This window comes from Chiloscyllium punctatum, chromosome 31 (assembly GCF_047496795.1).
Source record: "Chiloscyllium punctatum isolate Juve2018m chromosome 31, sChiPun1.3, whole genome shotgun sequence".
NCBI lineage: Eukaryota > Metazoa > Chordata > Chondrichthyes > Orectolobiformes > Hemiscylliidae > Chiloscyllium > Chiloscyllium punctatum.
The window spans coordinates 63,860,024-63,886,297 of NC_092769.1; the positions used below are offsets into that span (position 1 = coordinate 63,860,024).

Genomic DNA, 26,274 nt, shown 5'->3' on the forward strand with positions numbered 1-26,274 from the left:
TGCTACTTAAAGTCCTTCCTTCATTGTTGTTCATGATTGTCCTGCCTGTCTTCATCTTCCTTAACTGCATTTTCAATTTAGATTGGTCTTCAGATCTTGCCATTTTGTGTCCACTTTCCAATTGTTGACTAATCATGCACACACCCTTATTGACAGATAGCTCAATTGTACAAAAAGCTTATTGGCTGTAATAACAGGTTAATGCAGAGATTTTAGCTGGTTATCTACATGCCTACTATTCTGATTTTATTCAACCTGGAAATGTGAATGCTGGAAATGCATTGGAATTGGAATTGGAACTGAGATTTTGTGCTTGTTAATTTCTAACCAGCATCCTGCTTTGATCCCTGTGTCTGATTTTGTGATCAATATTTTAAGTATCTTTTGCCTTCTCTCTGTATCTCTCTTATAGTTAACTTAATGGCGATATTTATCCTTGTCTGGAGAAAGTGTGGCCTCTCCGTCTGCAGCACTCGCTACCTGATAGCCATGGCAATATCCGACCTGCTGGTGATTATCACTGAGATCATACTGAGGCGGCTCAATTCTTATTATTTCCCATTTTGTTTCCTGAGTATCGTCCCTGTGTGCAGTGTCGTTGCTGTCCTGATCCGTGCAGCCGTAAACTGCTCTGTCTGGTTCACTGTGACTTTCTCATTCGATAGATTTGTGGCCATTTGTTGCCAGAAGCTAAAGACAAGATATTGCACTGCGAAAAATACGACTGTGGTTCTTGCAACAACCTGCGCCCTGCTCTGTTTAAAAAATGTTCCCTTCTTCTTTGTATTTGAACCCAGGCTGAGAATTGACCGTGCATCCTGGGACTGCTATATTAAACTAAGTTACTTCACTGAGCCTGGGTGGGTCAGATTTCGCTGGTTTGACATGATCTTAACTCCAGTGCTGCCATTTGTTTTAATTCTGCTTCTCAATGCTCTGACAGTCAGGTACATTTTACAGGCAAGTCAACTCCGCAAAGGACTGAAGGGTCATAGAAGGCCAGGGAATCACCGTGACCCAGAGGTGGAGAGCAGAAGGAAATCTGTGGTATTACTCTTCACCGTTTCTGGTAACTTCATCATCCTTTGGTTAGTTATTGTTATTGATATTTTGTACAGTGAATTTGCAGGAAAAGAGCCTCTTGATTACAACCATTCAGAATATATATTTCACGAAGTGGGAATTTTACTACTGACCTTAAGTTGCTGCACTAACACATTCATTTATGGAGTGACTCAGTCCAAGTTTCGAGATCACGTCAGGGACATGGTGACTTATCCTTTTACAGCAACCGCTCGTTTCATTTTGAACCATAACATTTGACAACATCCAAAGCCGGGTCCCAGGGTTTCGAGTTCACAAATTTATTCAAAGACTTCCAAAAAAGGGTAAAAGGGGGGGAAGAGATTGGGATTCCAACAAGGGAGTTCAGGAGGAGAGTCACAGTGCTGCAAGAGGTCAGCAAGGGAACAGCAAATATCGTCTTACACACTCGGAGTGGCTGGAATCTCATTTTATTCCATCTAAGATAGTGAAGAAGGTGTTTGGTATGCTTTCCTTTATTGGTTAGAGTATTGAGTACAGGAGTTGGGAGGGTCATGTTGTGGCTGTAGAGGACATTAGTTAGGCCACTTTTGGAATATTGCATGCAATTCCGGTCTCTTTCCTATCAGAAAGATGTTATGAAATTTGAAACGATTCAGTTAAGAGTTACAAGGAAAGATGTTGTTAAACTTGAAAGGGTGCAGACAAGACTTTGTCAGAGTTTCAGATGTTGGGAGAGGCTGAATAGTATGTGGCTGTTTTCCTTGGAGCATCAGAGGCTGAGGGCTGACCTTTTAGATGTTTATAAAACCGTGAGGAGCATTGATAGGCTGAATAGACAAGGTCTCTTCCCAGGGTAGGAAAGTTTGAAACAAGAGGGCATAGGTTTAAGGTGAGAGGGGAAAGAGGGACCTAAGGGGCAACCTTTTCACAGAGAGGGTAGTGCAAGAGGAATTGGTGGAGACTTAGAATCATAGAGTAACACACCCTTTGGTCCAAACTGGGTCCATGCTGACCGTGCCAACTCAGCTCGTTCTAATTGCCCGCATCTGACCTACCCATGTGCCTATGCAATTTTTAAAAAATATTACCAGTGCACCCACTTTAAGCACTTTCACTAGCAGCCCATCCCATTATACATGTACAACTGCAACATTCAAAAAGCATCTGGATGGGTACATGAATTGGAAAGGCTTGGAGGGATATGGGCCAAATCTGGCAAATGGAAATAGATTAATTCAGGAGGCCAGGTCAGCACAGATTAGATTCTCTACAGTATGGAAACAGGCTCTTCAGCTCCAATAAGTCCACACCGACCCTCCAAGAGTAACCCACTCAGCTATCCTATATTTACCCCTGACTAACACTATGGGCAATTCACCTAAACTGCACATCTTTGGATTGTGGGAGGAAACCCACACAGACACAGGGAGAATGTGCAAACTCCCCACAGACAGTCACCCGTGGTGGGACTCAAACCTGGATCCTTGGTGCTGTGAGGCAGCAGTGCTAACCACTGAGCCACCGTGCTGCTCCTCAAAGGGTCTGTTTCCATTTTGTGCAACTCTCTGAGAATAAGACTATAAGGGCTGCCGGAGACCTCATCCATGTTTTACTTCAGAATATCAATATTATAATGCATTCCTGGATGGTTCCCCCCAACTTACCCTCTTGTACTCTCAAAAACATCCAAACTTCCATATTTTTACTCACAGCACCATCATTCCAAAACGTACATTCACTGTCAATCAAGCAATAGCTCCAGTTTAAATTAACCATCCTGGTTTACAAAGCTTTAAATGCCCTCATTCCTCTCTCTGTTTCCATGATTTCTTCCAGTCCCTATTTGCCCCGTCTCTTTAAGCCCCTCAACCACACAACCTTCCCCATCTCTGTAAGTTTGTTCATCTCTGAGCACACTGATAGATCGATAATGATGCTGGTATCAGTGGTGTAATACAGGCAGGTTCAAGCTAGTAGGTTAGATCCAGGAACTGGAAATAAACAAACAGGCAATTGCAGCAGTTGACTCATTATGTGAGGAAATCATTCGTGGATCTGCACAATCCAGACCAGGCTGAAGATTTGCAGATATACGCCAAATTTCAATGAAAACTGGGGAGCTGACGCTCATGGGTCAGAATATTGAGTACAGGAGTTGGAAGGTCATGTTGCGGCTGCACAGGACATCGGTTCGACCACTGTTGGAATATTGCATCCGATTCTGGTCTCCTTCCTATCGGAAAGATGTTGTGAAACGTGAAAGGGTGCAGAAAAGACTTACAAGGATGTTGCCAGGGTTGGAGGATTTGAGCTATGGAGAGAGGTTGAACAGGCTGAGGCAGTTTTCCCCGGAGTGTCGGCGGCTGAGGGGTGACTTTATAGAGGTTTACAAAATTATGAGGGGCATGGACAGGATAAATAGACAAAGTCTTTTCCCTGGGGTGGGGGAGCCCAGAATTAGAGGCATTAGGTTTAGGGTGAGAGGGGAAAGATATAAAGGGGCAACATTTTCATGCAGAGGGTGGTACATGTATGGAATGAGCTGCCAAAGGAAGTGGTAGAGGCTGGTACAATTGCAACATTTAAGAGGCATCTGGATGGGTATATGAATGGGAAGGGTTTGGAGGGATATGGGTCGGGTGCTGGCAGGTGGGACTAGATTGGGTTGGGATACCTGGTCCGCATGGGCGAGTTGGACGGAAGGGTCTGTTTCTGTGCTGTACATCTCTATGACTCTATAGTCAGTTGTCCACTACTGAAAATTAGGTTGTCTCTTGGAAGAAGAAATAAAAGTTCCATGAGGCACACACAGTTTTAAATGACATCATGGCTGAGATTGGTGATTTATATCATGAGAGGGCTTTTCTGACAATTCTTCAGTTCTGTCTTCATTGTATCTGCTGTTTAATGCAGTGACCTACAATTTATAATTAGCTACAATGTCATGTTAACACACATTTAACATATGTTGATTAGTGATTGCTGTCTCAGACATTATGGTGGGTGTATTTTTAACTATCACCTCGTAAGAGGCCTGCTGTTCTAAAGAGTGGAATTTATTGCAGGTGTAGGTTTGTTTTCATAAGCTACAAATCTTCTCAAAACTCGCTAGTGGAATGTATTCTTTGAGTACATGCCTTGGATTTTGATTTTTTAATATTAAAAAAACTATCCGTGATCATTGCCAGTTTCATACAGTAGCAAACATTGAGTGTATCAGTGGCTCAGTGGTTAGCACTGCTGTCTCACAGCACCAGGGACCTGGGTTCAATTCCACCCTCAGGTGACTGTCTGTGTGAAGCTTACCCTGTTTCCATGGGTTTTTGCCGGGTGCTCCGGTTTCCTCCCACACTCCCAAGGATATGCAGATGAGGTGGTTTGGCTATGCTAAAACTGTGCAGAATAAATAGGTTAGGTGCATTAGGATGGTTAATTTAAACTGGAGCCATTGCTTGATTGACAGTGAATGTACGTTTGGGAAATGCACGGTTACAGGGACAGACTATGGGTTTGGGTTTGGTTGGGATGCTTTTCAGAGGCTCAGTGTAGAATTGATGGCCTTAAAGGTCTGATTCCATACTGCAAGGATTTCATGACAATTTCTGTGGGTTGAAATCATTAATGCGCCAGTGTATTGTGACCCAATATGATCTGATAATGCTACTTGACTAGCCCAGAGCCAATGTGGTGAAAAAAAATGTCTAGGGCAATTTAATTCTCATGCTGATCACTGGATTATCAAATTCCTGACATATTATAAAGATTCTCAACTGACAAGTTCAAGAGTTAGCACCTCATCTGTCAGTTATGTGCTTCCCACTCTTCCAGAGATCAAATTCTGCCCAACAATCCCACACTGCGAAGTCGATTTCATAAAATCATCGAATTCCTTCAGGCCACTTGGCCCAACAAGTCCACATCAACCCACTGACCCTCCCACCCAGACCTATTCCTCTACCTTATTATGCTATAGTTCCCTTGACTAATGCGCCTAACCTACACATCCCTGAACACTGTGGGCAACTTTAGCATAGCCAATTCACCTGAACCTACACATCTTTTGGAGGAAACCAGAGCACCAATGTTTCATTAGTAGAACTTGAGCTTAAATCTCACTTTCGACACGGTTTTGTTTTCCAGAATGTCGCTGTCTACAATCTGCTTTTCACACCTCTTCCAGATACTTTGCTTTTACTTGTTGAATTGCTCTGACATAGGGCTGACAATGACATGTTGGGCCTAATGACCTAATTCTGAGCTGCTGCAAGATGAGAACGCTTATGCTTCCCTCCACATGAGTGTGCATGACGTACTCTAGCCTTATTCTGTTCCTCCTGACTTCTAAACATTTTATAGGATGTTACTTTCACCTTATTTCCTCACTGCCTTAAAGCCTGTTACTAATCCAACTATCCCAGTACTAATGAAAAGTTATTGATCTAAAACTTGCGTCAGTTCGTCTGTCTGTGTTTCCAAGAGATGTGGCTCACATTCTGACCTCTCCATGTTACACTGCACATTGCCACTGAATTTTCATATGAATGCCTGGCTTGAATTCTATCAAGAGGGAAAAATAGAGGAGCTAATGCTAGGATTTGACAAAGGAGACAAAAAAGATATCCAACTGGGATGAATGCTCGATTAGCCATTCAACTGAAAATATGGTAAGTATGACTCAAAAAGAAAGGCAAAGGGAAACTAAAATGTGCAAGAATGAAGAGAATGCCAGTTAGCAGGAAACATGCTTCTATTAGCAATGTGTGGAAGTGGTTTAAGCAAGTTAAGATGGGTACAAATAGGGTCAAAGAGGTCAATAAGAGGTGCAGCTTAGAGACCAGAATACTCAATGAGTTTGCTGTTTCAACATTCATTAAAAAAGAGCAACTGGCAAATGTGTCACTCAGGAGAAGGAGAGAATGTGAATGTGTGTGTGAGAATGTGAGGCTGTGTGAGTGAGAGACTGTCAGTGTGTGAATGTTAGTTCAGGTGAGAATGTGTGAGAACATGTGAAATGAGCACGTGAAGTGTGTGTGTGTGTGTATATAAGTATATCAGTTAAAAAAAAATCACACAACACCAGGTTATAGTCCAGCAGGCACTAGCTTTTGGAGCACTGCGCCTTCATCAAGTGTGTGAATGAGTGTGTGAATTCTAGATTGCACATGAATGTCATTATATAAGTGGGAGTGTTTTACATGAGAGTTTGCCTGTGCGTGAGTCACGCCAATGTACCATGCCTCGGGACATCCTTGTCTGCAGCATATGAGATAGACAACATTGGCCGAGTCACATGAGTATCTGCCGTGAATATGGTGGTTGGTGTTCCCAGGTGTGATGACAGTCCGGTGTCAATGATCTGACATGTCTTGCAGACCATTGGGCAGGGTTGTGTGGTGCTGTGGTCGATGTTGTTCTGAAGGCTGTGTAGTTTGCTGCGGACAATGATCTGTTTAAGGTTTAGTGGTTGTTTGAAGGTGAGAAGTGGAGACGTAGGGATAATCTTGGCGAGATGCTCGTCATCATCGATGGCATGTTGCGGGCTGTGAAGAACGTGGTGTCGTCTCTCCACTCAGGGGACGTACTGGAGGACGAAGGTTACCTTATTGGTTGTATCCTGTACCTGCCTTCTGTGGAGGTTATTGCAGTTTCTTTTGCTGTTACACTGGCATTCACTGAGTTGAGCACTGTACCACGTTCTAATGAGGGCACCTTTCAAAATCTCCAGGTGTCCATCACATTCCTCCTCAGGTGAATAGATCCTGTGTTTGCACAGGGCTTTTCTGTAGGGGATGGGTTCTTTAATGTGTTTAGGGTGGACACTAGAGAAATGCAGCATCATAAGATTATCTTGCAATACAATGAGATACTGAGGTGTCCATCCTTGATTGAAATGCATATGTCCAAGAGTGCAAGTGATTCTGAAGAGTGGTCCATGCTAAGTCTGATGGTGGGATGAAACTTGTTGATATCATTATTCAGTCATTTCAATGATTCCTTGCCATGAGCTCAAAGGAAGAAAATGTCATCAATGTCTCTGATGGAGAGCATTGGTCTGAGGTCCTGCACAGTGAAGGGGTCTTGCTTGAACTTGTGCATGAAAATGTTGGCCTACTGGGGTGAAAATTTGGTCCCCATGGCTGGTCCGTGTGTCTGGATAAAGAACTGGTTGACAAAGGTGAAAACATTGTGATCAAGGATGAAGTGGATGAATTGTAGGATGGTGCCTGGTGATTGGCAGTTGTTGGTATTGAGTACTGAGGCTGTTGCAGTGATGCTGTCGTCATGGGGGATGCTGGTGTAGAGTGCTCAGACATCCATTGTGACGAAGGATGTTCCTGGTTCAATTGGCCTGTGGGTGCTGGGTTTCTGTAGGAAAACTGTAGTGTCATGACGGTACAATCGGTTTCAAGACGCCCGTTGACATAGCCAGCAAGGTTCTCACACAGGGTCCCATTGCCCAATACAACAGGACGTCCAGGTGTGTTAGTCTTGTGTACCTTCAGAAGGCAGTAGAAGACTCTTATGTGGGATGAGAGAGCATAGGATACTCTGAAGGTCTGGATCAAAGGGTCTTGATCAGTTGTTCAGTTATTGGGTGTGTCATAGAACATAGAACATAGAAAAGTACAGTGCAGTACAGGCCCTTTGGCCCTCGATGTTGTGCCGATCCAAACCCACCTAACCTACACTAGCCCACTATCCTCCATATGCCTATCCAATGCCCGTTTAAATGTCCATAAAGAGGGAGAGTCCACCACTGCTACTGGCAGGGCATTCCATGAACTCACAACTCGCTGAGTAAAGAATCTACCCCTAACATCTGTCCTATACCTACCACCCCTTAATTTAAAGCTATGCCCCCTTGTAATAGCTGACTCCATACGTGGAAAAAGGTTCTCATGATAAACCTGTTGGACTATAACCTGGTGTCATGTGTTTTCTGACTTTACCCAATTGATCACAATCTCCTTGTAATCTTAGACAATCTTCTTCACTGTTCACTATATCTTCAATGTTGGCGTCATCTGGACACTTCGTAACCATGCCTCCTATACTGTCATCCAAACCATTTACAGAATGCGATGGGTATTGATTGGGTCAGCAGTAGCTCAGTGGTTAGCGCTGCTGCCAGGTTTGATCCCAGCCTCAGGTAACTGTCTGTGTAGAGTTTGCACATTCACCTGTGTCTATTTGGATTTCCTCCCACAATCCAAGCTGGTGGGTTAGCCACAGGAAATGGAGGATTATTGGGTAAGGAGGGCTGGTTAGATCTGGGTGATTTGCCCTTCAGAAGGTTGGTGTCAACTCAATCGGGCTGAATGGCTGCTTCTACGCTCTATAGATTCTACGACTGTGAAGAGGGATTGAGTGATTGATATTGGCTAGCACTGCTGCCTCACAGCACCAGGGAGGACCTAGGTTCAATTCCAGCATGGGGCGACTGTCTGTGTGGAGTTTGCACATTCTCCCCATGTCTGCATGGGTTTCCTCCCGATGCTCCAGTTTCCTCCCACAATCCAAAGGTGTGAAGCTTAGATGAATTGGCAGTGTTAAATTGCCCGTAGTGTTCAGGGATGTGTAGGTTAGGTTCAATAGTTGGGGGTAAATATTGGATAATAGGGTAGGGCAGTGGGTCTGGGTGGGTTACTCTTCGGAGGGTGGGTATGGACTTGTAGGGCCGAAGAGCCCGTTTCCACACTGTAGGGATTCTATGATCCATTCTCCTGCAGAACCTGGAAGGGGGGCGGAGAAATGTTCAACAAAATCTCTCCAAGATGCTGCAAGACCTGCCCAGCTTTTCCAGTAAATTGTTTTTGTTTCTGATTTCCAAAATCCGCAGTTTTTTTTCACTTTTTAATTCTGGGGAAATGTGGAGCTTACGCAGTGACATGGAGAGGCCAGCAGAGGGTGGCATTGTATCACTTGAAATACCAGAGAGTGAGAGACTGAGAATTTCATTCATCACATTTCAATTCATTCATTCAGTGTGTCCCATTGCAGACAGAGCTGGTCGCACAGACACACCCATACAAAACAAGAGACATAAACACGCTCATACACACGGACACAGAGGCACACACAGAAACAAGCAAACATAGACACACTCATTCAAACTTCCCTTCAGGACAAAGAGTGTCCCATTGAAGGCAGAGCTGGTCACACAAACACACACAATCAGAGACACAAAAACAGAGACACACACAGAGAAACACACACATGCAGGCTCATAAAGAGAGAGACACAGAAACACACAAAGGTAGTTACAGACCCATGTAGATGTGTGTGTACAAATGTACACAGAATATTCATAATCTGCGATATATCCAGAATATTACATTCAATAGTGTTTATAAAGATCAGTAGAAATACGCAAATATTGTCGTAAATGATTGAACTTTGACTTCCAAACACTCCTGTTACCATAGATAGCAGCTAATAAAAGATTTGCTGCGATCGCATCTATGTTGAGACTTCTTGGAATATGAGGTGGAATAACAGATGAAACATCCGAAATGGGACACTGCTGATCCAAAATCAGGATTAATTAGGAGATGCAGAATTTTCACTAAAGGTCAATTTATAATTAAGGTCATCATTTCATTCTGATTGCATGCCTGCCAAGATTTCTTGAAATAAAACGTGAGATAGTAGGTGAAATGACTAAAATTGTGGGTTTCCTCTGGGTGCTCCAGCTTCCTCCCACGATCCAAAGATGTGCAGGTTAGGGTGAATTGGCCAGGCTAAATTGTCCATAGTGTTCAGGGATGTATCGGTTAGATGCACGAGTCAGGGTAAATGTAGGGGAATGGGTCTGGTCTGGTTGGGATACTCTTCGGATGGTCGGTGTAGACTTGTTGGGCTGAAGGGCCTGTTTCCACACAGTAGGGATTCCTAATCAGCAATATATCGAGAATATTCAACTGGCCAGGATTTTTAAAGAAAAGCAGAAACAAACATTTTGTCAAACTATCATAGTGTCAAAAATCACACAACACCAGCAGGGTAATCTGAAAGTATTAGCTTTTGGAGAACTACCCCTTCATCCTGCAACCCTTTGAAGGTAAGCTGATGAAGGAGCAGTGCTCTGAAAGCTAGTGCTTCCAAATAAACCTGTCAGACTCTAACCTGGTGTTGTGTGATTTTTAACTTTGTCCATCCCAGTCCAACACCAGCACGGCCACATTATATCATAGAGTCATAGAACTGTACAGCATGGAAATAGACCGTTCAGTAACCTTTTTTTTGTCTTCTTCCTTCTGAATAAAGCCTTGACATTAGTCATTTTCAAACCATCTGGCACTTTGAGCATCTAAGGATTCTTGGAAATTCACGACCAATGCACCCACTACCTCTCCATAGCTATTACTTTTAATATCCTAGGAGATGTTCCATCAAGTCCAGGAAACTTGTCTGCATTTAGCCCAATTAGTTTGCCTCGTATCTTTCTCCCTACTGATGGTTATTAATTTATTTCCTCGCTTTTTCTGGGTTATTTATTATTTTTGGAATGCTAGCGTGTAATGTGAGGACAAAACTGAAGTGACAAAAGAAAGTGTTCACAATAAATTATATGTACTAACATTCTGATATTAAACACGAGTTCAATTGTAAGGCTCCACATAGCAGCAAAAAAAAAACTCCAACTGTCTGAGTGAACATGATTCAGTCCTGTTTGTAATTAACAACAGCGTGAGCAGCAGAATCCAATCCTTAAAGTCAGTTATTGTGAACTCGCTGGTGAGTCACAAAGTTGGATGAACGAGTGAATCCCTTCCCACACACGGAGCAAGTGAATGGCCTCTCACCTGTATGAATGCGCTGGTGTCGCAGCAAGTTGAATGAATGAGTGAATCCCTTTCCACACATAGAGCAGATGAATGGCCTCTCCCCTGTGTGAACTCTCTGGTGCTCCACCAAACTTGATGACTGAGTGAATCCCTTCCCACACACAGAGCAGACAAACGGCCTCTCCCTATTATGAACTTTCTGGTGTTTGCGCAAGGTGGATGACTGAGTGAATCCCTTTCCACACACAAAACAGGTGAATGGCCTCTCCCCAGTGTGCGTGCGGTGGTGTGTCAGCACCTCACTTCTGCTTTTAAAACTCTTCTCACACTCCGAACATTTAAAAGGCTTCTTGTCAGTGTGAACACGCTGGTGCGTCAGCAGGCTGGACGACTGTGTAAACTGCTTTCCACACACCAAGCAGGGGAATGGCCTCTCCCCAGTGTGAACGCGCATGTGGATGTGGAGTTTGGATAACTCTCTGAATCCCTTCCTGCACAATGTGCAGGCGAAAGGTCTCTCCCCAGTGTGACTGCGTCGGTGGATTTCCAACTGGGATGGGTAACTGAATCCCTTCCCACAGTCCCCACATTTGCAGCGTTTCTGTGCAGCGTGACTGCATTGATGTGTTTCCACCTCAGGCAAGTAACCGAACCCCTCCCCACAATCCCTGCATTTCAACTGTTTCTCCATTGGGTGACTGTATTTCTCCAGATTTGACGATTAATTGGAGCTGCGCCCACACTCTGAACAAGAAGAATGATTTTCCCACACTATGGAATGTGCCAATGCTTTTCCAGGCTGAATAACCAGAGAAAGCTCTTTCCATGCCCAGTTCACTGCAACACACTTGCTCAGGTGCATGGGCCTCAGTATTTTTTCAGTCACGCTGACGTTCGAAATCTTTTCCCACAGGCAGAACCGAGAGCCATTTCTCCTTCTACAGTTGAAGACCGATGATATTCCGGCTGTGATGAACCAAGTGCTTCTCTCAGATCCTGATTTGATATTCGGTTTCAGTTTCCAGTCTGTAAACCTTCCCCTCCTAAAACCCTGGAAAAGGGCAGATATCAGTGGGCCAAACCACATTGTTTGATATATTCCACAAAACCTCCAATAAATTGAACACACATGATTTCCCTTCATAAAACCACGTTGGCTGATTCTAGCGAAACTCTAATGTCCTGATGGACTCCATTCTAGGGTCTTAAAATAAATGAGTGACATAGTTGACGCACTGGCTTTAATTTTCCAAAATTCCATAAATTCAGAGAAGGTTACACTGAAATGGAAAATAGCCAATGTAACTCCTTTATTTGAGATGGGAGGGAGACAGAAATCAGTCAGCTATCAGCCTAGCATCTGTCACAGAGAAGATGTCGGCACCTATTGGTAAATACATTGGAGCAGGACACTCGGAAAAGTTCAAGGAAGTCAGGGAGAGTTAATATGATTTCATGAAAAAGAAATAACGCTCAACAAATTTAATGGAGCTCTTTGAGGAAGTAGCATGTTATTTATTCCAGAGAGTGCGTGGAGAAAAGGCTATCAGACAAAGGGATTGGTTCGCAAGTCAAGCAAGATAAGCTAGATAGGTGATAACGGGGACTATGAGTTGAAAAATGGACTGACTGTACTGAAAGAAACAGGACGTGGGGTTATGGGTAGGTAATAAACAAGGAACGGGGTGTTCGTGCTCTGAAATAGTTAAACTTGAGTTGAGTCCCAGGATGGAAAATGAGGTGATATTCCTCCAGCTTGTGTTGACCTTTGTTGGAACACTGCACAGTAAAGACAAAGCACTGTAGATATTAAGGGGAATGAGCTGTAGCAAGTTGCCAGGATCCAGTGGCCTACATTCTATGATTTGTTTAAAAAGGAGCTGCAGACCGAGTGGAATCATTGATTTCAATCTACTACTGCCCCCAAGACCTGCCTCAGCTGCCGCTCCCAAGATGACGGGAGGCCAGTCATTCCCTCACCAGGTGACAGCTCGTTGCCTGGGTAACCTTGGCTCTACTCTGAGAAAGCTAAAGATCACACAACACCAACTTATAGTCCAACAAGTTTATTTGTAAGTACTAGCTTTCGGAGCACTGCTCCTTCATCAGGTAACTAGTGGGACAGGATCATAAGACACAGTATTTATAGTAAAAAAAATCAAAGTGTCAAACAATTGATGCAATGCATTGAACAAATCTAGATTGTTGTTAAGCCTTTAATCACTTAGAATGGGGATGCAAGTTTTGATTGATTAATATGTAAATCCCAGAACTTCTTTCAAGTCACGGTTTTATTTAAAAAGTGACATCTCATCTCAAACAATGATTTAAAGGCATGAGGTTAGATTCTGTCTGTTTTCCAATCTTGTATCAGACTGGCTCTATTTCCAAAGTAGGAATTTATAAGATGTCATATGGACTGACTGCCTACAGACTGGGCACTTTTTGAACAAAATAGAATTATCTGCAAATACAAATTCACCCCATAGACTTACGTGTACCTATACGTGTGTATGTCAGTGAGTGTACGTGAGCGAAAGAGAGCGCGCCCAACAGAATTGCCAATATGCCAACATTTTCATGCACAAACTAGAACAAGATTTCTTTGCTGCAGAGGACTTCTAGCCAACAGTGTACACTAGATACATTGATGACATTTTCTTCTTCAGGACCCATGGCAAGGAATCACTGAAACAATTACACTGATATCACTACATTTCATCCCACCACCAGACTTAATACAGACTACTCTTTAGAGTCAGTCTCATTCTTGGACACACCCATCTCCATCAAGGATGGACACTTGCGTACCTGACTCTACCGCAAACCCATGGATAACCTCACGATGCTGCGCTTCTCTAGCTTCCACCCAAAACATATAGCCATCCCCTACAGACAAGCCCCGTGCATGAAGATCTAGACCTATCTACAAATATATTGTACTATGGGCATCCCTGGTAAGCCTTGTCCCCTTTCAGATAGATCATGTAGTAAAAGAGACAAAGGGGGGGGATGTTATCCTTCACTAACAATTTGTTTCTAGAAACCCATAATAATTTGGAGAGGATGTAGTAGTTTGTTACACCCTTACTTCAGCAAGAGACTCCCTGACTCCTTTTATCCTTCCAAGTCCTAACATGGGGGTATAGAATAGTTCTAAAGTATTTACAGGATTACGGACGTCCTCCAATAAACTCGCGCTATCCTATCCAAATTGCTACAATGGTAAGGGATGAGGATGCAGTTACGTAAAAGTGCCTAAAATTATCCCCTGTGCTATGATAAAATGTATCAGTCATCATTGAGGGAGGGGACTCCATCAATAAAGCTATGACTGGCACATCATAATCAGCAATGAAACACAGTCTTAAAATTAAGTGGAATCAAACCAGTCTGAAACACAAAAAAGTTATAATGTTATCTTCCTCCATATTAAATTGATTTGAAATCGAATAAGGTTGGCTTTCAAGTAAGGATAAAAGAGATTAGTTACAAACTGACAGCAAGGCAGTCGTGACCTGTAAAAAGATCAGGAGTTAATACTTTATAATCACTGAAGAATCCTTAACCTTAAAAGAAATCATGTTAAATTTCCAAAATGCAAATCAGATTCAAAGCATTCCCGGACCTCATGCTCCAGGGGAACAAAGCACATTCAATCACCAACAAACAAATGTGCATTCAAACCAAATCACAAAGGGTTAAACTTTCTACTAGCTGTACAGTTCTCTCTCACACACACACACACAGTTTTTAGCTTGGGAGTTAAGTCTCATAAATCCTGGCTGTGGCACAACATTGCTTCACCAAGTGTGCAAGAATTGTACCACTGGCCAGCTTTATCTTTTAACACATCAGGAACAACAGCCACCCTCCATAGTTCATAAACAAAGAACAATCACCAAAATGAACAAAAAAGCAAAAAGCAAAAAGCAAAAAGCAAAGCAAGACAAGTCAAGCCAAACAGATGCAACAGATTCTGGATTAGTGGTGCTGGAACAGCACAGCAGTTCAGGCTGCATCCGAGGAGCAGTAAAATCGACGTTTCGGGCAAAAGCCCTTCATCAGGAATAAAGGCAGAGAGCCTGATGGGTGGAGAGATAAGCTAGAGGAGGGTGGGGGTGGGGAGAAAGTAGCATAGAGTACAATGGGTGAGTGGGGGAGGGGATGAGGTGAGGAAATGACCTGGGAGATGCAGTGGGAGAGGGACTCCCTGAGATTTTGGTACAACAAACAACAAAACTAATGAATAGCCAACCATCGAACCTTTGACTAAGGAAAAGGGATTATTTTGTGAGAAACTGGTGATTTGTCCTCTGCCTTTTGCTTGTGGAGGAGGGTGACTGTAATCAGGAGGTTTACCCCAAGTGTCATAGGAGTTCTGAGGGTAATTCTCATGAAAACTTCCTTGGTTCCCCTGTGTGGCCCTTAGAGGGCAATTAGAGGAGAGGGGGGAGGTGGGGAGATAGGGGGACAGGAGTTTGCTTATCAGCCCCTAGTGACTTCTCCTTTTGTTTCTGTTGGCGTTTTGCTTGAGCGCATTCATTTTTGAGGACTTCAATAGATTTCAGACACCATCAGCTGTTAGTTCAATTCCCAATTTCGTGGCAGTATGCTGCCTTGAACATAAAACAGATTAGGAGTTTCATCACAATATAGTCTCCACAGTCTAATTAGTTCCTGTGTCTTGGAATTCTTCTTCCTTTGCCGAATCAGTTGCTGGGCTGATTTGATCAATTGAATATTTTTAAGGCCACTGAGTGGCCATTGCTCATCACCCAATGCTTTATTTAGGGTGGCAGAAAGTTTTCAAAAGTCTTTGGATTTTTCTGGAAACTTCTGACATATTTTTACTAACGGTGAAGATGGATCTTCCCTCTTATCTATGTGATTACCCATCTTTAAACAAACTTCCTTATCTCACAGAACAATTTAAGTGCCAATTTAAAGAATCAGACTTTCTCAGCTCGGAGAGGTTCACGACTCTCTTTTTCAGATCCTTTTCTCAAGTCTGTCCTTCGATGTCACTCTCCCCCCTTTTTTTATATAGGGTTCTCTTAATCCTGCCCTTGCCAAGACTGATTCTTTCAGGTTGGACTAGAAAATAGACAGCGAGGGGTCAGGTCAGACACTAATTTAATGAGGAGGAAAACCAAACATACATAAAATATTCACGTCGGGCCGGCCGCATTCCTCAACTCTCAACAGTGAAGGACAAGTCTCTTACACCGCTGTCCACAATCTGTCTGTGCCGAACCAAGAGTCACAGCACTAAAATGAAGATCTAGACCCCTCCAAAGGGTCCTCTTGGTTCAAGATCAGTCAAAAGAACCAACAAATACAGTCTGTTCAAAAAGCAACGGTCTTTAGTTTATTGAATTAAGGTACCTTGATGCAATTCTATCCAGCAACACAGAGGTTAAAGCTTCTGTGTTCTGTACTGAAGTTGCGCAATTACATTAAAAAATATATGAATAATGTGTAATTTAAGAGATAGTACAGCCTTAATTACAAGCGACCAATCACATATAATAAGGTGACATGATTTACAGCAGGTTAATCCAATGATATTCCCTGGGAAAGGGTTCTTAATTTACAGAGAGCACCATCCCACGCAAGCAGTTCAAGGTTAGTTCGAATACCAAATCACTCTTAAGATTCATATTATGAAAAATCCATTGTTCTCTCTTATCTCTAAATAAAGCATCAGTTCAAGTTCACACAGTCAAATCATTACTTGCAGCCACTTTGTTGTGTTATTTTAAATTGAAAAGCCATTTTGTGGTTAATAAAAATCTACAGATACTTTTACTTCTGACAACAGCCTAAATTCAAATTTTAGATCCTCATGCATACTCAGGATCTGTTCAGATGAGGAGGAACGTGACAGACACCCGGAGGTGTTGAAGGACCCCCACATAAGAACACGATACAATGCTCAAATCATCAATAGCCAGTTCCAACGTGCCACAGCGAGAAACCGTAATGACCTCCTCAGGAGAGGGGGACACGATATGACTAACTGGGTACCCTTTGTCGTCCATTATTTCCCAAGAGCGGAGAAACTACACCATGTTCTTCGCAGCCTGCAACACATTATCAATGAGGATAAGCACCTCACCAAGATTTTCCCTACGCCTCCACTTCTTGCCTTTAAACAACCACCAAACCTTAAACAGACCGTTGTTTGCAGCAGCCTTCATGTCAACATTGTTGACAACACCACCATACAACCTTGTCAAGGCAACCGCTACAAGACATGTCAGTGTTGAAAGGATGCTCCCACTACATGTGGGGACACTACCCACCACTTGTACAGCAAGTACTCACGTGACTCAGCCAACGTTGCCTAGTTCATACGCTGCAGGCAAGGATGCCTTGATGCATGGTATATTGTTGAGACCAAACAGACGCTACAACAGATGAATGGACACTGCACAATAATCGCCAGCCAGGGGTGTTCCCTTGAGCCATGGAACACTTCTGTGGTCAAGGACATTCAGTCTCGAATCTTCAGGTGACCTTCCTTCAAGGCGGACTTCAGGATATATAACAATGCAGTCGCCAACAGAGGGAGATAGCCAAGTTTGGTACCTTGGGTTCATATCACACTACAAGTCACCCCACTAGATTATATACTCCCTCTGTCACTCATACGCCCTCTCTCATATACACATGCTCTCTCGCTCTCTCACACATACACATACCTTTCACAGGCATATACTGTCACACTCACACACATAGACATACTCTCTCTATCCCTCATACACACACATAAATAAAAATCTATGGGGTAAATTTGCATTTGCAGATGCATTATGTTTTGTTCAAAAAGCACAATCTGTAAGCAGTCCATGTGACATTTTATAAATTCCTATTTGGAAATAGAACCAGTCTGACTCAAGGTTGGAATACAAACAGACTCTAACCTCACACGTTTAATGTATCGTCTGAGCTGAGATGTCACTCATTTTTATAGAAAACCTTAAGTTATCTCAGGACTGTGACTTGAAAGAAGTTCTGGGATTTACATATTAATCAATCGAAACCTGCATCCCCATTCTAAGTGATTAAAGTCTTTAACAGCAATCTAGATTTGGTCAATACCTTGCAGCAGTTATGTGACACTTCGAACTTTTGCTATAAATCCTGCTTGCTATGATCCTGCCCTACTTGCTACCTGACCACGGAGCAGCGCTCCCAAAGATAGTGCTTCCAAATACACCTGTTGGACTGGTGTTGTGTGCTGTTGAACACAGTCCAGCCTCAGTCCAACACCTCCATCTCATGGCTGCGGGAGGTAGAAGGGGGGGGAGGAGAAGGGAAGGCGGGGGTGGGAGGGGGAGGCGGGGGTGGGAGGTGGAGGAGGGGGTGGGAGGTGGAGGAGGGGGAGGAGGGGGTGGGAGGGGGAGGAGGGGGTGGGAGGGAGGAGGAGGGGGTGGGAGGGAGGGGGAGGGGGTGGGAGGGAGGGGGAGGGGGGGTGGGAGGGGGAGGGGGGTGGGAGGGGGAGGGGGGTGGGAGGGGGAGGGGGGCGGGAGGGGGAGGGGGGCGGGGGGGGGGGAGGGGGCGGGGGGGGGAGGGGGAGGGGGGGGAGGGGGAGGGGGAGGAGGAGGGGGAGGAGGAGGGGGAGGAGGGGGGGGGAGGAGGGGGGAGGAGGGGGGGGAGGAGGGGGGAGGAGGGGGGGGGAGGAGGGGGAGGAGGAGGGGGGAGGAGGGGGGGGAGGAGGGGGGGGGAGAGGGGGAGGAGGGGGAGGGGGAGGGGGAGGGGGAGGAGGAGGAGGGGGGGAGGAGGAGGGGGGGGGGAGGGGGAGGGGGGGGGGAGGGGAGGGGGAGGGGGGGGGGGGAGGGGGAGGGGGGGGGGGAGGGGGGGAAGGGGGGAAGGGGGGAGGGGGGGAAGGGGGGGAAAGGGGGGGGAAAGGGGGGGGAAAGGGGGGGGAAGGGGAAGGGGGGGGGGAAGGGGGAAGGGGGGGGAAGGGGGAAGGGGGGGGGAAGGGGGAAGGGGGGGGAAAGGGGGAAGGGGGGGGAAAGGGGGAAGGGGGGGGAAAGGGGGAAGGGGGGGAAGGGGGGGGGAAGGGGGGGGGGAAGGGGGGGGAAGGGGGGAAGGGGGGGGGAAGAGGGGGGGAAGAGGGGGGGAAGAGGGGGGGAAGAGGGGGGGAAGAGGGGGGGAAGAGGGGGGGAAGAGGGGGGGAAGGGGGGGGAAGGGGGGGGAAGGGGGGGGAAGGGGGGGGAAGGGGGGGGGAAGGGGGGGGGAAGGGGGGGGGAAGGGGGGGGGAAGGGGGGGGGGAAGGGGGGGGGAGGGGGGGGAAGGGGGGGGAAGGGGGGGGAAGGGGGGAAGGGGGGAAGGGGGGAAGGGGGGGGAAGAGGGGGGGGAAGAGGGGGGGGGAAGAGGGGGGGAAGAGGGGGGGAAGAGGGGGGGGAGGGAGGGGAAGAGGGGGGGGAGGGGGGGAAGAGGGGGGGGAGGGGGGGAAGAGGGGGGGGAGGGGGGGGGGAGGGGGGGGAAGAGGGGGGGGAGGGAGGGGAAGAGGGGGGGGAGGGGGGGAAGAGGGGGGGGAGGGGGGGAAGAGGGGGGGGAGGGGGGGAAGAGGGGGGGAGGGGGGGAAGAGGGGGGGAAGAGGGGGGGAAGAGGGGGGGAAGAGGGGGGGAAGAGGGGGGGAAGAGGGGGGGAAGAGGGGGGGGAGGGGGGGAAGAGGGGGGGGAGGGGGGGAAGAGGGGGGGGAGGGGGGGAAGAGGGGGGGGAGGGGGGGGAAGAGGGGGGGGAGGGGGGAAGAGGGGGGGGAGGAGGGGGGGGAGGAGGGGGGGAGGAGGGGGGGGGGAGGAGGGGGGGAGGAGGGGGGGGAGGAGGGGGGGGAGGAGGGGGGGGAGGAGGGGGGGGAGGAGGGGGGGGAAGAGGGGGGGGGAGGAGGGGGGGGAAGAGGGGGGGGGAGGAGGGGGGGGAAGAGGGGGGGAGGAGGGGGGGAGGAGGGAGGGGAGGAGGGGGGAGGAGGGGGGGAGGAGGGGGGGAGGGAGGGGAGGAGGGAGGGGAGGAGGGGGGGCGGAGGAGGAGGGGGGGGCGGAGGAGGAGGGGGGGGCGGAGGAGGAGGGGGGGGCGGAGGAGGAGGGGGGGGCGGAGGAGGAGGGGGGGGCGGAGGAGGAGGGGGGGGCGGAGGAGGAGGGGGGGGCGGAGGAGGAGGGGGGGGCGGAGGAGGAGGGGGGGGCGGAGGAGGAGGGGGGGGGCGGAGGAGGAGGGGGGGGCGGAGGAGGAGGGGGGGGCGGAGGAGGAGGAGGGGGGGCGGAGGAGGAGGGGGGGGCGGAGGAGGAGGGGGGGGCGGAGGAGGAGGGGGGGGGCGGAGAGGAGGGGGGGGCGGAGGAGGAGGGGGGGGCGGAGGAGGAGGGGGGGGCGGAGGAGGAGGGGGGGCGGAGGAGGAGGGGGGGCGGAGGAGGAGGGGGGGGCGGAGGAGGAGGGGGGGGCGGAGGAGGAGGGGGGGGCGGAGGAGGAGGGGGGGGCGGAGGAGGAGGGGGGGGGCGGAGGAGGAGGGGGGGGGGCGGAGGAGGAGGGGGGGGGCGGAGGAGGAGGGGGGGGCGGAGGAGGAGGGGGGGGCGGAGGAGGAGGGGGGGCGGAGGAGGAGGGGGGGGCGGAGGAGGAGGGGGGGGCGGAGGAGGAGGGGGGGGCGGAGGAGGAGGGGGGGGCGGAGGAGGAGGGGGGGGCGGAGGAGGAGGGGGGGGCGGAGGAGGAGGGGGGGGCGGAGGAGGGGGGGGAGGAGGGGGGGGAGGAGGGGGGGGAGGAGGGGGGGGGAGGAGGGGGGGGAGGAGGGGGGGGAGGAGGGGGGGGAGGAGGGAGGGGAGGGAAGGGGGGGAGGGGGGGGAAGGGGGGGAAGGGGGGGAGGGGGGGAAGGGGGGAGGGGGGGAAGGGGGGGAAAGGGGGGGAAGGGGGGGGGAGGAGGGGGGGGAGGAGGGGGGGGAGGAGGGGGGGGAGGAGGGGGGGGGAGGAGGGGGGGGGAGGAGGGGGGGGGAGGAGGGGGGGGGAGGAGGGGGGGGGAGGAGGGGGAGGGAGGAGGGGGGGGGAGGAGGGGGGGGGAGGAGGGGGGGGGAGGAGGGGGGGGGAGGAGGGGGGGGGAGGAGGGGGGGAGGAGGGGGGGAGGAGGGGGGGAGGAGGGGGGGAGGAGGGGGGGGAGGAGGGGGGGGAGGAGGGGGGGAGGAGGGGGGGGAGGAGGGGGGGGAAGAGGGGGGGGAAGAGGGGGGGGAAGAGGGGGGGGAAGAGGGGGGGGAAGAGGGGGGGGAAGAGGGGGGAGGAGGGGGGGAGGAGGGAGGGGAGGAGGGGGGGGAGGAGGGGGGGGGAGGAGGGGGGGGAGGAGGGGGGGCGGAGGGGGGGGCGGAGGAGGAGGGGGGGGCGGAGGAGGAGGGGGGGGCGAGGAGGAGGGGGGGGCGGAGGAGGAGGGGGGGGCGGAGGAGGAGGGGGGGGGCGGAGGAGGAGGGGGGGGCGGAGGAGGAGGGGGGGGCGGAGGAGGAGGGGGGGGCGGAGGAGGAGGGGGGGGCGGAGGAGGAGGGGGGGGCGGAGGAGGAGGGGGGGGCGGAGGAGGAGGGGGGGGCGGAGGAGGAGGGGGGGGCGGAGGAGGAGGGGGGGGCGGAGGAGGAGGGGGGGGCGGAGGAGGAGGGGGGGCGGAGGAGGAGGGGGGGGCGGAGGAGGAGGGGGGGGGCGGAGGAGGAGGGGGGGGCGGAGGAGGAGGGGGGGGGCGGAGGAGGAGGGGGGGGGCGGAGGAGGAGGGGGGGGCGGAGGAGGAGGGGGGGCGGAGGAGGAGGGGGGGCGGAGGAGGGGGGGGGAGGAGGGGGGGGAGGAGGGGGGGGAGGGGGGGAAGGGGGGGAAGGGGGGGAAGTGGGGAAGGGGGGGAAGGGGGGAAGGGGGGGGAAGGGGGGAAAGGGGGGGAGGGGGGGAAGGGGGGGAAGGGGGGGAAGGGGGGGAAGGGGGGGAGGGGGGGGAGGGGGGGGAGGGGGGGAAGGGGGGAGGGGGGAAAGGGGGGGGAAAGGGGGGGGAAAGGGGGGGGAAAGGGGAAGGGGGGGGGGAAAGGGGAAGGGGGGGGGAAAGGGGAAGGGGGGGAAGGGGGAAGGGGGGGGGGAGGGGGAAGGGGGGGGAAAGGGGGAAGGGGGGGGAAAGGGGGAAGGGGGGGGAAAGGGGGAAGGGGGGGAAAGGGGGAAGGGGGGGGAAGGGGGAAGGGGGGGGAAGGGGGAAGGGGGGGGAAGGGGGAAGGGGGGGGAAGGGGAGGGGAAGGGGGGGGAAGGGGGGGGAAGGGGGAAGGGGGGGGGAAGAGGGGGGGAAGAGGGGGGGAAGAGGGGGGGAAGGGGGGGAAGGGGGGGGGAAAGGGGGGGGAAAGGGGGGGGAAAGGGGGGGGAAAGGGGGGGGAAAGGGGGGGGAAAGGGGGGGGAAGAGGGGGGAAGAGGGGGGGGGGGGGGGGGGGGGGGGGGGGGGGGGGGGGGGGGGGGGAAGAGGGGGGAAGAGGGGGGAAGAGGGGGGAAGAGGGGGGGAAGAGGGGGGAAGAGGGGGGAAGAGGGGGGAAGGGGGGGAAGGGGGGGGGAAGGGGGGGGGAAGGGGGGGGGAAGGGGGGGAAGGGGGAGGGGGGAAGAGGGGGGGGAAGAGGGGGGGAAGAGGGGGGGAAGAGGGGGGGGAGGGGGGGAAGAGGGGGGGAAGAGGGGGGAAGAGGGGGGGAAGACGGGGGGAGGGAGGGGAAGAGGGGGGGGAGGGGGGGAAGAGGGGGGGGAGGGGGGGAAGAGGGGGGGAGGGGGGGAAGAGGGGGGGAGGGGGGGGAAGAGGGGGGGGAGGGGGGGAAGAGGGGGGGGAGGGGGGGGAAGAGGGGGGGGAGGGGGGGAAGGGGGGGGGAAGAGGGGGGGGAGGGGGAGGAAGAGGGGGGGAGGGGGGGGAAGAGGGGGGGGAAGAGGGGGGGAGGGGGGGGGGAAGAGGGGGGGGGAAGAGGGGGGGGGAAGAGGGGGGGGGAAGAGGGGGGGGGAAGAGGGGGGGGGAAGAGGGGGGGGGAAGAGGGGGGGGGGAAGAGGGGGGGGGAAGAGGGGGGGGGAAGAGGGGGGGGAAGAGGGGGGGGAGAGGGGGGGGAGGGGGGGGAGGGGGGGGGAGAGGGGGGGGAGAGGGGGGGGGAGAGGGGGGGGGAGAGGGGGGGGGGAGAGGGGGGGGGGAGAGGGGGGGGGAGAGGGGGGGGGAGAGGGGGGGAGAGGGGGGGGAGGGGGGGGGAGAGGGGGGGGGAGAGGGGGGGGGAGAGGGGGGGGGAGAGGGGGGGGAGAGGGGGGAAGGGGGAGGGAAGGGGGGAGGGAAGGGGGAGGGAAGGGGGGGGAAGGGGGAGGGAAGGGGGGGGAAGGGGGGGGGAAGGGGGGGGAAGAGGGGGGGAAGGGGGGGGAAGAGGGGGGGGAAGGGGGGGGGAGGGGGGGGAAGAGGGGGGGGAAGGGGGGGGGAGGGGGGGGGAAGGGGGGGGGAGGGGGGGGGAAGGGGGGGGAGGGGGGGGAAGGGGGGGGGAGGGGGGGGAAGGGGGGGGAAGGGGGGGGGAAGGGGGGGGAAGGGGGGGGAAGGGGGGGAAGGGGGGGGAAGAGGGGGGAAGAGGGGGGAAGAGGGGGGAAGAGGGGGAAGAGGGGGGGAAAGGGGTAGGGGGGGAGGGAAGGGGGGGGAGGGAAGGGGGGGGAGGGAAGGGGGAGGGAGGGGGAAGGGGGGGGGAAGGGGGGGGGAAGGGGGGAAGGGGGGAAGGGGGGGAAGGGGGGAAGGGGGGAAGGGGGGAGGGGGGGGAGAGGGGGGGAAGGGGGGGGGAAGGGGGGGGGAAGGGGGGGGAAGAGGGGGGGGAAGAGGGGGGGAAGAGGGGGGGAAGAGGGGGGGAAGAGGGGGGGTAGAGGGGGGGAAGAGGGGGGGGTAGAGGGGGGGAAGAGGGGGGGGAAGAGGGGGGGGAAGAGGGGGGGGAAGAGGGGGGGGGAGGAGGGGGGGGAAGAGGGGGGGGGAGGAGGGGGGGAAGAGGGGGGGGAGGAGGGGGGGGAAGAGGGGGGGGAGGGGGGGAAAGAGGGGGGGGAGGGGGGGAAAGAGGGGGGGGAGGGGGGGAAAGAGGGGGGGGAGGGGGGGAAAGAGGGGGGGGAGGGGGGGAAAGAGGGGGGGGAGGGGGGGAAGAGGGGGGGAAGAGGGGGGGAAGAGGGGGGGAAGAGGGGGGGAAGAGGGGGGGAAGAGGGGGGGAAGAGGGGGGGAAGAGGGGGGGAAGAGGGGGGGAAGAGGGGGGGAAGAGGGGGGGAAGAGGGGGGGAAGAGGGGGGGAAGGGGGGGAAGAGGGGGGGAGGGGGGGGGAGGGGGGGAAGAGGGGGGGAGGGGGGGGAAGAGGGGGGGGAGGGGGGGGAAGAGGGGGGGGAGGGGGGGGAAGAGGGGGGGGAGTGGGGGGAAGAGGGGGGGAGGGGGGGGAGGGGGGGGAAAGAGGGGGGGAGGGGGGGAAAGAGGGGGGGGAGGGGGGGAAGAGGGGGGGGAGGGGGGGGAGGGGGGGAAGAGGGGGGGAGGGGGGGAGGGGGGGGGGGGGGGGGAAGAGGGGGGGGAGGGGGGGGAAGAGGGGGGGGAGGGGGGGGAAGAGGGGGGGGAGGGGGGGGAAGAGGGGGGGGAGGGGGGGAAGAGGGGGGGGAGGGGGGGGGAAGAGGGGGGGGAGTGGGGGGAAGAGGGGGGGAGGGGGGGAGGGGGGGGGAAAGAGGGGGGGAGGGGGGGAAGAGGGGGGGTGAGGGGGGGAAGAGGGGGGGGGAGGGGGGGAAAGAGGGGGGGAGGGGGGGAAAGAGGGGGGGAGGGGGGGAAAGAGGGGGGGGAGGGGGGGAAAGAGGGGGGGGAGGGGGGAAGAGGGGGGGGGAGGGGGGAAGAGGGGGGGGAGGGGGGAAGAGGGGGGGGAGGGGGGGAAGAGGGGGGGGAGGGGGGGGGAGAGGGGGGGAGGGGGGAGGAGGGGGGGGAGGGGGGGGAGGGGGGGGGGGGGGAGGTGGGGGGGGGGAGGGGGGGGGAGGGGGGGGGGGGGGAGGGGGGGGAGGGGGGGGAGGGGGGGGGAGGGGGGGGGAGGGGGGGGAAGAGGGGGGGGAGAGGGGGGGGAGGGGGGGAAGAGGGGGGGAGGGGGGAGGAGGGGGGGGAGGGGGGGGAGGGGGGGGAGGGGGGGGGAGGGGGGGGAGGGGGGGGGAGGGGGGGGAGGGGGGGGGAGGGGGGGGAGGGGGGGGGGGGGGGAGGGGGGGGAGGGGGGGGAGGGGGGGGGAGGGGGGGGGAGGGGGGGGAGGGGGGGGAGGGGGGGAGGGGGGGGAAGGGGGGGGGAGGGGGGGGGGAGGGGGGGGAAGGGGGGAGGGGAAGGGGGGGGAAGGGGGGGGAAGGGGGGGGAAGGGGGGGGAGGGGAGGGGGGGGGGGAAGGGGGGGGGAGGGGGGAGGGGGGGGGGGGAGGGGGAGGGGGGGGAGGGGAGGGGGGGAGGGGAGGGGGGGAGGGGAGGGGGGGGAGGGGGAGGGGGGGAGGGGAGGGGGGGAGGGGGAGGGGGGGAGGGGAGGGGGGGGAGGGGGAGGGGGGGAGGGGGGGAGGGGAGGGGGGGGGAGGGGGAGGGGGGGGGAGGGGGGGGAGGGGGAGGGGGGGAGGGGGGGAGGAGAGGGGGTGAGGGGGGGGGAGAGGGGGTAAGGGGGGGAAGGGGGGGAGGGGGGGGGAAGGGGGGAAGAGGTGGGGGGGGAAGAGGGGGGGGGAAGAGGGGGGGGAAGAGGGGGGGGAAGAGGGGGGGGGAAGAGGGGGACGAGGGGGGACGAGGGGGGACGAGGGGGGACGAGGGGGGACGAGGGGGGACGAGGGGGGACGAGGGGGGGACGAGGGGGGGGGGAAGGGGGGGGGGGGAAGGGGGGGGGGGGAGAAGGGGGGGGGGAGAAGGAAGGGGGGGGGGAAGGGGGGGGGAAGGGGGGGGAGGGGGGGAAGGGGGGGGGGAAAGGGGGGGGAAGGGGGGGGGGGGAAAGGGGGGGGGAAGGGGGGGGGAAGGGGGGGGGAGGAGGGGGGGGGAGGAGGGGGGGGAGGAGGGGGGGGAGGAGGGGGGGGAGGAGGGGGGGGAGGAGGGGGGGGAGGAGGGGGGGGAGGAGGGGGGGGAGGGGAAGGGGGGGGGAGGGGAAGGGGGGGGAGGGGAAGGGGGGGAGGAGGGGGGGGAGGAGGGGGGGGAGGAGGGGGGGGGGAGGAGGGGGGGGAGGAGGGGGGGGGAGGGGGGGGGAGGGGGGGAGGAGGGGGGGGAGGGGGGGAGGAGGAGGGGGGGGAGGAGGGGGGGGAGGGGGGGAGGCGAAGGGGGGGCGAAGGGGGGGCGAAGGGGGGGGCGAAGGGGGAAAGGGGGGAAGGGGGGGGAAGGGGGAAGGGGGGGCGAAGGGGGGAAAGGGGGGGCGAAGGGGGGAAAGGGGGGGCGAAGGGGGGAAAGGGGGGGCGAAGGGGGAAGGGGGGCGAGGGGGGGAAAGGGGGGGCGAAGGGG

General features: G+C 54.6%; 1 protein-coding gene across 4 annotated transcripts in view; it reads right to left on the reverse strand.

Moving 5' to 3' along the window:
• Positions 1–1,348: 1,348 nt before the first annotated feature.
• LOC140457221 (uncharacterized) overlaps positions 1,349–26,274 on the reverse strand; it is a 26,300-nt gene continuing 1,374 nt past the window's right edge. The window contains exons 2-3 of one of the 4 annotated variants that reach the window (XM_072551340.1): positions 14,738–16,921; positions 1,349–11,878 (exon numbers count right to left, since the gene is read on the reverse strand). In XM_072551340.1, coding sequence (XP_072407441.1) covers positions 10,765–11,526 — 762 coding nt within the window. In that variant the 5' untranslated portion in view covers positions 11,527–11,878; positions 14,738–16,921 and the 3' untranslated portion in view covers positions 1,349–10,764. Of the gene's footprint in view, positions 11,887–14,737; positions 17,613–26,274 lie in introns of those variants that run through there. The other 3 variants (XM_072551339.1, XM_072551337.1, XM_072551338.1) reach the window with 3 other exon arrangements.